Source organism: Bidens hawaiensis, unplaced genomic scaffold (assembly GCF_021521415.1).
Source record: "Bidens hawaiensis isolate Kalapana, Puna unplaced genomic scaffold, B.hawaiensis_p1.1 tig00021520_1, whole genome shotgun sequence".
NCBI lineage: Eukaryota > Viridiplantae > Streptophyta > Magnoliopsida > Asterales > Asteraceae > Bidens > Bidens hawaiensis.
In genome coordinates, this window is record NW_027493349.1 from 1 (window position 1) to 14,517 (window position 14,517).

General features: G+C 34.7%; 1 protein-coding gene and 1 pseudogene across 2 annotated transcripts; both read right to left on the bottom strand.

Moving 5' to 3' along the window:
- Positions 1-7,745: 7,745 nt before the first annotated feature.
- Positions 7,746-9,327, bottom strand: LOC143563772 (WAT1-related protein At5g40240 pseudogene; annotated as a pseudogene). The gene is made up of 3 exons (XR_013140722.1): positions 9,185-9,327; positions 8,352-8,577; positions 7,746-8,275 (listed from the first exon to the last, which is right to left on the bottom strand). The product of XR_013140722.1 is annotated as a WAT1-related protein At5g40240 pseudogene (transcript).
- A 3,354-nt stretch (positions 9,328-12,681) lies between these two features.
- Positions 12,682-13,954, bottom strand: LOC143563771 (WAT1-related protein At5g40240-like). The gene is made up of 4 exons (XM_077051239.1): positions 13,805-13,954; positions 13,560-13,718; positions 13,316-13,488; positions 12,682-12,832 (listed from the first exon to the last, which is right to left on the bottom strand). Exons 1-4 carry the CDS (start codon positions 13,952-13,954, stop codon positions 12,682-12,684), a joined length of 633 nt encoding a protein of 210 aa, XP_076907354.1.
- Between the last annotated feature and the right edge of the window lie 563 nt (positions 13,955-14,517).

Genomic DNA, 14,517 nt, shown 5'->3' on the forward strand with positions numbered 1-14,517 from the left:
AACCGGTTACTAAAAAACCGGTTAACCGGTTTTTTTATAAACCGGTTTATGACCGTTATAGAAAAACCGGTTAACCGGTTTTTTAGTAACCGGTTAAAAACCGGTTTATTTCCGTTGTGAAACGGCTATATAGCCGTTTTTTTCAATTTTGACCGTTTTTTTTTTTACCATTCTACCCCCACAAACATCTATATATAGTTTAGGTTGGATATTGGTTAGAACACACTCGATTATACAACTCCAAACGCTCCAAACGCTCTAAACGTTTATTTCATACGCGATTATTTTGTTATCTCACGCTCTATTATACCACATTACCACTCCATACGCTCTAATTTCGTAGTCGATTATCATGGCCTCCCAAAGTGCTACTTCATCCGTCAACATGGGTGCCTCGAACACGGGAGAAACGGTCGTTCGGGTCATCCCCACGAAACGAAACCATGATGTTTGGCAACATTTCGACCTATGCGAAATGTCTAACGGTAGCCAAAAAGCTCGATGCAAACATTGTTTGAAGTTTTATGGCAAAGATGAAAACTCCACTTTAAAAGCGCATGTACAAAGGCCCTTTTGCAAGGCCTTGAATGACGAATCGGGAAGTAGTTCGCAGCCGGAGATGACGAATCAAGGAACGGTGTTTACGTACGACCTTGAAGCGGTACGTCAAAAGTTTTCAAACTTTGTGATTCAAAATACACTTCCTTTCAACCACTTCGACAACCCTCAATTCACGGAGATGATGCAAAAGTATGTTCAACCACGCTACCAACACGTAAGTCGTTCGACCCTTAGAAGAGATTGTCTTAAAGCTTGGAAAAACGCTAAATCCGAACTAATTTCATACTTTTCAAACTTACAAACTGGTGTAAACTTAACAACGGATGTGTGGTCGGTACCTAATGGTTCGCCCGACTCATACATTTGTGTGACGGCTCATTGGGTTGACCCCGAGTCGTGGCAAATGATGAAACGAACCGTTGCGTTTCAATTGTTTGATTACCCGCACACGGGTAGAAATATTTTTAAACTCTTGGATAAAGTCATTCGACAATACAAGATTGAACATAAAATCTTTTCAATTTCGTTTGATAACGCGTCCAACAATACGGCCGCGGTTGGCCATTTAAAATTAAAGTATAAACCTATTTGTGATGGAGCCTTTTTTCATAGCCGATGCATTGCACATATTATCAACTTGGCCGTGCAAGATGGGTTAAACGTGATCGAAACGCAAAGAAACAATTTTAAAAGAATGTTACGAGATGTTTTTAGCAACAATAAAACTTTTTCAAGATACAAAAAATTTTGTGATGAAGCTAATTGTCAATGGTTGGGGCCCAATTGGGATTGTCCAACAAGATGGAACTCGACTTGTGATATGTTTGAGAAAGCCATCCAACAAAAAGAATCACTAATTGCGTTTCATCAAATAATGTCAAATAGGGGTAAATGTGCACCGTACGATCCTAGAAACTGGTTATTGATTGAGATCGTTACGGAGGTCCTTCAAATTTTTAAATCTTGCACAACTAGTTTATCCGGGGTTTACTATCCAACAAGCCCCATTGCTTTACCAAAAATTGCTGTCATGTGCACAAAGTTGAGTGAACTTCATTGTAGGGGTGCACCTTATTTTGATATGGGTGTAAAAATGAAAGAAAAATTTAGAAAATATTTTCAACAACTACCCGCTGTTTTGACATGTGCTGCTGCGTTAAACCCTTGCATAAATGTTGGTGGTGTTGAAGCTTTAATAGAAAAAATTTGTGATGAGCTAGAGTTAAACGACGATCAAAACCCCTATTATAACCAAACTTTAAAAAATGCTTTCAACACCACCTTGTCTAACATGTATGATGTTTACCTTACAAAATACGGGTCGTCTTCCCAAATTCATGACTCGTTAAGAGCTGTTGCCCAATCCCAATCCCAAACCGACCTTGAAATGGGGATGTACTATATGATTTGGGAAGACGCCGGTAAACGTCAAAAGGTAAACACCCCAAGCAGTGAACTTGGAAGGTATGGTGGTACCAACTTTGTGAAACACATGACTCCAGATGAATTTAGAAGTCTTGATTTGCTGGCTTGGTGGAGAGGTAAGGAGGATGAGTTTCCGATCCTCGCCGCCATGGCCAAAGATTTACTAACGGTCCAAGCTTCCACGGTAGCTTCGGAGTCTGCTTTTTCTGTTTCTGGCAGGGTTATATCGATTAGGAGAACTCGACTCACTCCACCAGCTGTAGAGATGTCTATTTGCTACAAGGATTACTTGGACTCTTTAGATAGGGCACAACATCAACGCTCACTCGAGGGGGAAATGGACTATGAGGCGGGCTTGTATGAAGACGAGGTCAATCAAGGACACACTCAACCAATGACCGATGAAGAAGCGACGTACGACGATTACCTAAGGAATAGCTCGGGATCGGGTAGCGAGGAAAATAATGAGTAAGAAACAGCAAGTTGTTAATGTAATCGTGTCTAAGCATTCTTTAATGTTTGTATTTTTGAGTTACGAATATGCGATAACGATTTAATGTTTGTATTTTTAATGTAAAAGCTATAAATGAAAGTTATGTATTTTTGAGTTACGAATATGCGATAACGATTTAATGCTTGTAGTTACCGGTTTGCCTTGTAGTTACCGGTTTGTTTATACTGTGAAAAAATAATGGTTATTTAAAAAAAAAAAAAAAAAAAAAAAAAAAACCGGTTAATAAAAAAACCGGTTTATTAACCGGTTCTAACCGGTTCTTAAACCGGTCCTAACCGGTTTGACCGGTTATGGTTTTCATACACAAAAACCGGTTATTAACCGGTCCGGTTATTAACCGAACCGGTTTTTTAAAAAAAAACCGATTTGTGCACCTCTAGCTCAAGGGTGTGCAAGAAACTGGGAAAAAAAAACCGATAATTTGATTTTATGTTTTTGTGGTTCGGTTTTGGTTTGGCATATAATAAAAGCTGAAATAACTGAACCGAATTCTTAATTTTTTGTTTTTTTTATATTAAGTAATTTATAAGAATTTAATAAATAATAGTCTATTTTTTTTACAATTAACCAAATTATTTATACCAAATTCATTATTTTTGCTAACTTTTTTTCGTCATAAAATTTTCAAGCTCAAATGGTAATGAGAAATGCGAGTCTGTTTTGTCCACTTTCTCCATCCCCCTCTATAAAAATGACAAAAAAGGTAATGGAATTACTTCTTATTCCCGTGTTTGATCTCTTCCATCGCGGCCTCGCTCCTTGTCACCTATGTTGAAGAAAGGTTTGGGACCCTGTAGAGAATGAAGAGGGGCCAACCGAACCGACACCATAAAAAAAACCGAAACCGAAGTTTTGGTTTTCGGTTTGGTTTTAGCTGAAAACCGCACCGAACCGCACAACACACAACCCTAGACTCTAGCTCGAGTAAAGGATGTGGTATCGGTAATGAATTGGTATCGATTTGGTACCGTCGATACTCAATTGGTACAAAGTTAATTGACATAATAGTTAAAATCATCGTTTTGTATCATGAAAGTTTCTTATTTCAAAAGGCATACAAATTCAAACACGCACCTCTTAGCATAAGCGGATCAACAAGATGATTCGGGGAACTTGCTCGCATGGTGGTAAATATCGGTTGGTGCTTTCACTTGATCTTGAACGTACAATTTATACAAGAGTCACACAAGACTATGAACTCTTCAACACTTTGCTTGATTTCACCAAATATACATACTAGTGTACCATTATATATTGCTTTTTTTTTTAACTCAAAAACACATTAAATAAATATATAAATAATCGAAGTTTTATATAATTTACTATAAAACGATTACAATAAAGTGGCAGGCAAACGGGCAACAAGCTGCGCCGCAACCCCCTTTTGAACAGCAAAGCCAATCCTGCTAAAAACGAAGCTTTGAGACCTAGAAGCTGAAGAGGTTCCGTGTACGACGCGCTGAACCCTACTCAAAAATTTCACAGCCTCTGGAGCCAGAAAACCAAATGTATCAAAGGCAAATGGTAGAAAGACATGTTGATTATCTAAACAAGCTTTCTCGTGTTTAACAACTTTGCCCGATTCAGCCTTCAACGCAGCCTGACCCACAACAAACCCACGGTCCCTAAGCCCAACAAGAGGAGACACTCCTGTAAAATCCACACAGGCGTGTTTCCCCCCTGCCCACCCGAACACAAGAATATCAGCTGGTCGTAAAGTAGACCTCCATTCAATAGGATCCGTGAGAAAGTTAACAGGGGCCTCCTTTTTAGCAGAAATCCCTGCCCGTTTAAGAACATCACACAGAACATCCCTAACCAGATCATGTCTGTATTTAATTAGTTGAATCAATGTAAATAAAACAAATAGGTGGAAGGTAGATCATTCTTGGTGGTTGACACTACAGTAAATTCTAGTTACCAAATTACTAGGGTATTTAGGGGCCAAGGCCTTCATTACTGGCTCAATATTTGGGATAAGTAGGCGTAGATAGGCTTATTAATGAACTGATCGAAAACGAACATAACACTTAATCGGATAAATATTTGTATTCATGTTTTTTCGTTTGAAAATAGATATGTTTATGTTCGCTAACATTTCACAAACATAAATGACGAACATAGATGAACATAATTAAACAAAGATAATAAACATAAATGAAATATATGAACAAATGTATATGAACACAAACAAACATAAATGAACACACTTAAATTAACATAATCGAATAATATAAAACATTAAGTAAATGATTCATCCAAAAATGAATATAAATGAACATATAAAAACACACATAATTGAATGAACTTTCAGATACATAAAGAAACGAACGAAACATCTATTCACGTTCGTTCATTTAAATAAATGAACACAAATTCATGCTTGTTCGTTTATTAAACGAACGATTCATGAATAAAGTAACAAACATAAACGCACTTTTCGTTGAATGGTTTACGGATAGCTTACTGAATGTTTAGTTCATTCAGAGGTATAGGTGTAGATGTAGAGAGCATAAATAAGGGGAAAGTAACTTTAATTCAATAATGTAACCATTCAAAGAATAACTTATATTGAAAAAAATAATCAATTTAGAACTAAAATGTCAATATTTGGGTGAAGAACATAGAGAAATTAGTAGGGTAGATTAAGAATCTTGGTGTTCGTTTTCCTTTTAATTGTAAACTTGTACTCGGGTGTTTTATTTACGGGTGTTTTGTTGTTTGGTTGGCTTGTTAGTATTTGTTTTTTAATAAACTGGTTGTTCAACAAAGAAAACTAAAATGTCAATAAATTATATGTGGGGTAACAAAGTACCAATATTTACTAGTATAACTAGTAACAACATCACAAGTCAATGCACATTTAATATGAAAAAGAGTCTTTTCATTTGATTTTCTATGCCGTATTTAACATTCATTTAAAGATATGATAACTCGTTATTTATAACAAAGTTAATGTAATTAAATAAAATGGTAAAATATCATTGTCTAAAAGTAAAAGCATAACTGAAAATTAATTAGATATATATATATTTGACTACATTAAAAATTTATTTATTGTTAAATAATTAAATATATTAAGATCGCAAACATAAATCCACAACTTGTGGCATATATGGTGGTATGAGGCATGAGTTCTCCCGTTGATATTCAATTTCAATCTCTACTTGTGTCACTTTAGTAGATTATGGCAATAAAGGTTTGAGTCGGGTCTTGTGTAAGGTTGTCTGTTCAAATCCTGAGACCCGGGTTTTCGACCCACCTTGTGTTATGCAAGAGAATTCTGCTCCTGTGACGGTACAACAACTGCAAGTGGCAGCCGGCGGTATGGTTTCTCGAGGGAACGTCCAAACCAAACTCTAAAGCCAGCGTGTGACCGGTTAAGACAATATAGTCTAGCCAAAGTTAAACAACATAACTCTATAAATTTAAAATGTACGATAGCCTAAATACAAAAAGGTTATCGTTCAAAAAACAAAAGTGTAAACATGAAATCATGAATTAGTGTGTGTTATGTTGGTATGTCGGATAGGTATAGACAAATACCTTTGTCTTTTCTTCACCACCTTCTTTCCAACCACACTATTATTATATATTATTATATATATATGATGTTTGCAATTGATTCATTTTTAGAGTACATTACCTTTTTGAGCTATGTTATTTGAACAAAATAACACTTCTAGTTCATCAAGTTTTTCCTATCCCAACTGGACTGAGAACGTAGTTGGGGCCGGTATTAGGAGATTTCTTTGGAAATGAACGAGATGTGGGTGATCGGTAGCCCACGTGGAGGAGTCTGGTAGGCGGGTGGTTTTGGACTTTCGGGTCCCTAACACAGTCCATCTATATGTTACTTTTTTTTTCATCAATTCATAAAATATGAATAGAAAAAATAGACTATGCTAGCGTTTTGGACCAGAATGACAAAAATGGAATCTACGACAACTAATAATTAATAATAATAACAATAATAATACACGCACCAAGCCACCAATAAGTCATGAACCCATACAAGTTACAATGATCATTCAATCCAGATCAATTTTCCATATCGAAAATGACTATCTCCCCCCCCCCCCCCTTTATTTCCTAAGACACAAAAATGCATTTGAAAATATTTACCCAACTTATGTTTGGTGGGTAACGTGAAAAGGTTGTAGATGTGTTGTTGTATATGGAGTAGAGGATGATGGTGACCGGTGGGATTTGGAGTTTTGAAAAGGGAAATTTGGATTCGTCAAAGACGACGATGCATCAAGAGAGTATAATTTTCCCGATTGACATGTACACGGTTGAATGTAAGTCTAGTTTGTGGCACATTCTGCGGTCATGTTTGGGTAAAACGTGCACCCAAAAACACATATGTGGATGGTCTTAGATATTGGGCATGTGTAGGTATTTTTTGGTTAAGTATTTTGGTGGTAAGAATGTTGTGAAGGTAATAGTGTAACACAGCAGTGTGTAAGGCTTTGACCGTTAATGTTGGTGGCAACGAGGCATGAGTGAGAAGTGGCAATATGATTTCATTGAGTCTTGAGATCAATACATTCAGATTTCCCATTTTGTTGGGAAGTATGAGGCCGTAAAAAACGAAATCAATGGTTGAAGAAATGTGAGATTAAGACATGGTCGATGATCTAGGATCGAAAGTCTAAACTAATTTTACAATAATATACATAATATAAATCTAGCAAGTAAACGTTATAATACAAGTCTTGTAAATACTTATTTCAACAACATACTAACATTTTGATTAACTTAAGGATTGTAGTAAAGGAGAATTTTGGTCAGATGATCCAGATTCATTCACAAAGTCTAAACTCTTATCCATCTCATCCTTTAACTTGTTTTTCTCTTTTGCTTGCCCCCACATCACAGCATAAAATCCTGTAGCAATTATCACTGCTCCAATGGCACTGATTATATGAATACAAATTCCAAGAATCAGTTAAATTCCCATAATGACCAACAAGTAATTAAGCTTAAATGGAATGAGACGTGTATCATGAAGACATTAATCTTGAATTAAGGAGATAAAGATCAAGACGTACGTGTTATAGATAATTCTTGATGAATTACTGAGTCTTTTCTATTTAAATTAAGAATAATTGTTAATTTTAATTAATAAGTCTTATCTAGTTGGTTTATTTGATTAATTATATAGAGCTCGAGTGATTAGAATGAATTTAGTACAAATGAGACGAACGAGTTTGTTCAATCTCATGTTTGTGTGGCTGATCAAGGGTCTGATTTTCAACATATGAAGCATATATGGAGATCCATTGGTTGTATGGATGCCCGAATATGATTAAGATAATTTACATTTGTGAACATCCATATACCCCTTTTGGTTTTTATTTTCATGACAAAAAAAATAACCATTTACCTTCCTAAATGAAGTGAATCACCAAGAAATGTGACACCCAAAATGACTCCAATAACTAGAGAGTGGCAAAAACATGGCCACAAAAACTGGACCTTTCTTCTCCAAGCACCAAGTAATAGCACTAACGCGAAACAAGAGCGAATAAACAGCCTTCAAACAAAACATGTCAATCTACAACACTAAATCATGAAAAGAAAATTAGTTTAGTTTATTGCACTTATGACTTACCCCTACAATAATAGCGATCATCCTGATTCCGGGTGGCACTAGCCATGCACTTGGATTTGGTTCTAGGAAAGGAGATAGAGCGTACATTGTATCGTTCTAAAGAAGCAGTAGAAGAAAACGATAGTGAACTGATCTGGGAACTCTTTAGTTGTCGCGGACTAGACGCACAAATTAAAAAATTAAAAGCTAAAAGCTAGTCTAGGGGGTTATTGTAATAATGGGATGAGATGTTACCTGCAAAATGTTCCATATGCAACAAAATATATTAGCCAGAAAAATGGTAAGACCTCCAAATATCCAGTTAGATGGTTGTGATGAAAGAAGCAGATCGGTTGAATCAGGAGTCGCGAAAATTTCAGGGCCTTGATAGAACGTGAACACCATCGCTCCAGATATTGCTATTACAGTACCTGCTATCTTTGCAATAGTGCTTGGACTTGTGATGTCAATTTTCTCCATCCTAAAACACGTCAATAAAGGATGTTCATCGGATCAAATACCGGGTTATTCAGTTCGGATTTGAAAATCCTAGAACACTACCCGAAATCCGATCTGAATTACGAATATTCCTATCCGATCCAAATCTATCCGAAATTGAATAACAATTTTTTTCTAAATTTGGTTCCTAACATTTACTAGTTTAGATACGCAATAAACATACAAAACCGGAAAATTAAACGTAGTCTTGAGTACAAATTTAAAGTTCAAACTTGAATCAATAGTTTAAATAAAGACACAAAGCCGGAAAACACCAATAAAGAACAAGTTATTTAATTGGATTAAAAAGATATCCGAACAATCTGAATATGTTTATGTTCCATATTCGAATCCAAATTAGTTATTCGGATATTCAGATCACTCCAATCCAAATATCCAAATAAGAATTCGAATCGCTATATATATATTTCAATTTCGTTTTTTTTCTTTTTAGGATTTCGATTTTCCTGAACACCCTAATTAGTTAAAGGTAACACATGAAAAAGGTGAATCAAAAGTAGTTCATGTCAAGTTTTGACTGTCAAATCATACTAGTTGACACTATTGGTTCATGAAGCACTAGTAACTACCTGAAAATGACAGCAAGCATGAATGTTATTGCAGGACTCAAGTTCGAGATGGCACTTGACAAGGTCGGAGAGCTGTCGTTAATACCTACGTACATAAGTACCTGGAAAAGGCAAAGCCTACAAACAACAAATAGACATAAAGTTCGTTACAATTAGAAGTAGAAATGTTTTAAGAGCACCAAACAATTGTGAAAGTGTCATATGGAGTGAATTCGAATGCCACAAACAAAACGCAACTTGTAAAAATTATTAGTTAAAGTGTCTTCGGTATTCAGTTTCGATTCGCTGGTAAATAAAACTGTATTGCAATGTATTTTAACAACAGCCTTTAAAAAAACAATGATACACCATTGATTATAAGTGCGCATCTTAACTAGTTTATAATGGTGTGTCTAAATCGTTTAGTTATGAGATGCATCTTAATTAGTTACAATGGCACGCTAAAACAATGCAACGGTCCATAAAAATGTGATTACACCCTGCACAAGGCCCTGGCCGACCATAGGTATATATATATATATATATATATATATATATAGAGAGAGAGAGAGAGAGAGAGAGAGAGAGATGACAACACGTCATTCCGCCCTGACCATGGCTCGTCACTTCTTCTTGCCATCTCCAATTCTCAATCTTCTCCGCGATCACAATGGTGACATTATCTGCTATGAATGTGATTCGTGAGCATATGATAAACAAATAAACAAAATTAAGCCATAGGGGTTTTTTAATTGTTATTTATGTTTTGAATCATGTATAAAATATTATTAAAAACTTGTCCTTGAGTTTATAGAAGTTAAAGAGTGGACTTTGGGGTTACCAAATTTGATATATTATATTATTTTGAAATCTTATGAAAATCTTACATATAAATAATTAAACGAATATAGAATACAAATCTAGAAATCTGATCTAATATAATCTTATCTAACAACTAATAAAAGAAAATAATGAGGATGATGTGACAATCCCACATTCATTGTAACAATTTCATATTGGTAAATGGGTTATAATTTTCTTTCTGATTCTCTAATATATCATCTCATTCATCTTAATTATACATTGGTCATGGGTCAAAATAATTTTGACAAATGGGTTACAATTCCATTTCTAATTCTCTAACTTCTCTTCTTATTTATACTACATATCCATAGTGATGAGACAAAACAATTTTAAGAAATGAGTTATAATTTCTCTTCTAATTCTCTAATCTCTCATCTCATTTATCATAATTATCCACGGGTATTTGGTCAAAACAATTTTTGCAAATGTTGTATATAAAAAAATCGAATTTGTAAATTTGAGATTATAAACTTCTTATTGTTTGTACTATATATTTTATCTTCTTTTTACCTATAATTTTGTTCATTTCTTTCAAATAATGGATATTTTTGTTTTTATTATTTGACAAATCACGTGTAATACACGGGTTCAAAAGCTAATCAATGATATTGTTAAATTAGTTAAAAGTACTAGAAGAAATACTATATACATGTTTGAATAGAAAACAAATTAATAATGCATGTCCAAAGAAGGCAGGGGTGTGGTTGGTGTGTTTCGGTACGGTTTTGGCTAAAACCAAATCAAAACTTCAGCTTTTGGAGTTTTTTAAATCGTTCGGTTTTGGTGTTTTCGGTTTTGGTTTTTCGCTTTCGTTTTGGTTTCGGCTCGGTTTCGGCTTTTACGATTTTTGCCATTTTAGCTTGAAACTTTGAGGCCGAAAAAAATGACAAAAATAATGAATTTAGGTATAAATAATTTTGTTAATTGTAATATAATAGACTATTATACATTTGATAAAAATTATTTGAGTTACATGTTTATTATATTTATATAAATTACTTAATATAAAAAATAAAAAATAAAAATTTAGGAATTCGGTTCAGTTCGGTTTTTTACATGCAAAACCAAAACCGAACCGTTAGTGCGGATTTATAAAAACATAAAACCAAACCGTCGGTTTTTGTTTCCGTTCGATTATTTCGGTTTAGATTTTTCGGTCCGGATTCGAATCGGTGTATTCGGTTTTTTCACACCCTTAAAAAAGGTATGATTGGGTTCTACACATGCTCAATTTGAAATTTATTTTATACAATCAAAACTACACCCTCCTCTCCGTGTTTAGGTTTGAATAATTTGAATATTTGATAGTATTTACATTACAAAATAGTTACTACAATGGAGTAGGAAACTACAACATGTACTTCGTTTCTTTAAATAAGCTAAACTAATTTTACAATAAAAATTTGAGTTAATGACCATTTTCGTCCATGTGGTTTGCAACTTTCGTCACTTCAGTCCAAAGTTTGAAATTTTGTCAATTTAGTCCTCATAGTTTTAATATTAACTAGTTACGTCCCATCCGTCTAACGGCATCCAGCTATGCCGTTAGTTTAAGGGCATTTTGGTCTTTTTCCTTTTTATTTCGAGTTAACGGTCATTTTCGTCCCTGTGGTTTGATATTTTTGCCACTTCGGTCCAAAGTTTGAAAATTTATCAACTTAATTTTCAATTTAATTCAGTTTTTTTTTTTTTTTTGTCTATAACCCTGAAGAGCATAATTCAAGCCCAAAACCATCGAGCATCAACCAAAACAGGTCTGCATTTACCTTGTCAATAGCAGTATTCATACCCTCTCCCCTCGTATTTGGTTTCTAGACGGTTCCTAAACTCCCCCCATGGTGGAATTCAATAGTAAAGTGGTCAAAACAATTCCCTGAAACCAAATTGTATGGAAAAAACTAAAAATCGTTTATTTGATGAATGCATAATAGTTAGGGTCTAGAGATTAACATATCATAACGAAAATCTGGGTCGAAATCAGCATCTGGGTCGAAATCAACTATTATACATTAATCAAAGAAATGATTTTTAGTTTTTTATGTACAATTATGTTTCAGGGAATTACCTTGACCACTTTACCATTGAATTCTACCATGGAGGAGAGTTTAGGAAATGTCTAGAAACTAAATATGAGGCAGGTATGATTACTGTTGTCAACATAGTAAATGCATACCTTTATTGGAGGTTGCTCGATGGTTTTGGGCTTGGATTATGCTTTTCAGGGTTATAGAAAAAAAACTGAATTAAACTGAACATTAAAATGACAAATTTTCAAATTTTGGACCGAAGTGGCAAAAGTATCAAACCACAGGGACTAAAATGGATATTAACTCAAAATAAAAAGGAGAAAGACAAAAATACCCTTATACTAACGACATAGCTGGATGCCGTTAGACGGATGGGACGTAATTGGCTAATATTTAAAACTATGAGGACTAAATTAACAAAATTTAAAACTTCAGACTGAAGTGTCGAAAGTAGCAAAACACAGGGACGAAAATGGTCATTAACTCTAAAAATTTACATAACATAAGTCTCGCTAGTAAACTTTATAATAAACTATATATATATATATATATATATATATATATATATATATATATTATATTACAAGTCTTGTAAATACTTATTTCCACAACATATTAACATTTTGATTAACTTGAGGATTGTAGTAAAGGAGCATTTTGGTCTGATGATCCAGATTCATTCACAAAGTCTAAACAACTCTTTTGCTTATTTTCTTCTTTAGCTTGCCCCCACATCACAGCATAAAATCCTGTAGCAATTATCACTGCTCCAATGGCACTGATTATATGAACTCATATTTCAACAATCAGTTAAAATCCTTTAGCAATCACCAACAAGTAAGCTTAAATGGAATGAGGCGCGTGTGATGAAGACATTAATCTTGAATTAAGAAGATAGATATCAATACATGTTATAGATAGTTCTTGGTGAATTATTTATTACGTACGTCTTTTATATATATATTTAAATTAAGAATAATTGTTAGTTTGAATTAATAAGTCTTGTCTAGTTGATTTTATTTTATTATTAAAATAGAGTTTAAGCTGGGTTCAATTTTATGTTTGTGTGTTCGATCAAGGGCCTGATTTCCACCATATGAAGCATATCCCGAGATTCATTAGTTGTTTGGATGTCCGAATATGACTAAGAAAATTTACAATTTTTGATTAACATAAACCGTATCCTTGTCATTATGAAATTCTAATATTGTAATATCCCTATTAGTTTTTTTTTTTTCATGACAAAAAGATAAGCATTTACCTTCCTAAATGAAGTGAATCACCAAGAAACGTGACACCCAAAATGACCCCGGTAACTATGGAGAGTGGCGAAAACATGGCCACAAAAACCGGACCTTTCTTCTCCAAGCACCAAGTAATAGCATTTACGCGATACAGAATCATATAACCAGCCTTCAAACCAAACTTGTCAATCTACCAACACCAAATTATGCAAAGAAGTTTAGATTACACTTACCCCTAAAACGATTACTTTATGCACTTACCCCAAAAACAATAGCGATCATCCTGATTCCCGGTTGCACTAGCCATTCACTTGGATTTGGTTCTAGGAAAGGAGATAGAGCGATACATTGTATCGTTCCAAAGAGGCAGAAGAAAAAGGCTACAGTGAACCGATCTGGGAACTCTTTAGTCGTCGCGGACTAGATGCATAAATCAATAATTTAAAAAGCTAAGAGGTTGCTAGTCAAGGGGTTTAGTGTAAATTTGTAATATAGGGAGATCTTACATGCAAAACTTTCCATATGCAACCAAATATATTAGCCAGAAAAATGATAAGACCTCCAAATATCCAGTTAGATGGTTGTGATGAAAGAAGCAGATCGGATGAATCAGGAGTCACGAAAATATCAGGGCCTTGATAGAACGTGAACACCATCGCTCCAGATATTGCTATTACGGTACCTATTATTTTTGCAATAGTGCTTGGACTTGTGATGACAATTTTCTCCATCCTAAAACACATCATTAAAGGTTGCAAACATGAAATTGTGAATCGAAAGTAGTTCGATCAATTTAACACTATTGATTCATTAAGCACTACCTAAAAATGACTGCAAGCATGAATGTTATCGCAGGACTTAAGTTCCATATGGCACTAGACAACATCGGAGAGCTTTAGTTAATACCTGCATACATAAGTACTTCAAAAAGGCAAAGCCTACAAACAACAAATAGACGTAAAGTTTGTTAAAGTGAATTCAGTATTCACGTGCGATTCATTGGTAAATAAAACAACATTGCAATATTGAAGAGGTATGTACCCGCCTCAACACCAAGCAAGGCGGGTCAACCCACAAGATAAAGACATTATGAAGGCACAAAGCCAAAACCCAGGCGCATGGCGCATACAAAACATGCTCAGGCATCATATGCTCGCGCATCACATATGCGCGCGGCGCATATCACATGCTCTTGCGCGTCACATATGCGCGTGGCGCA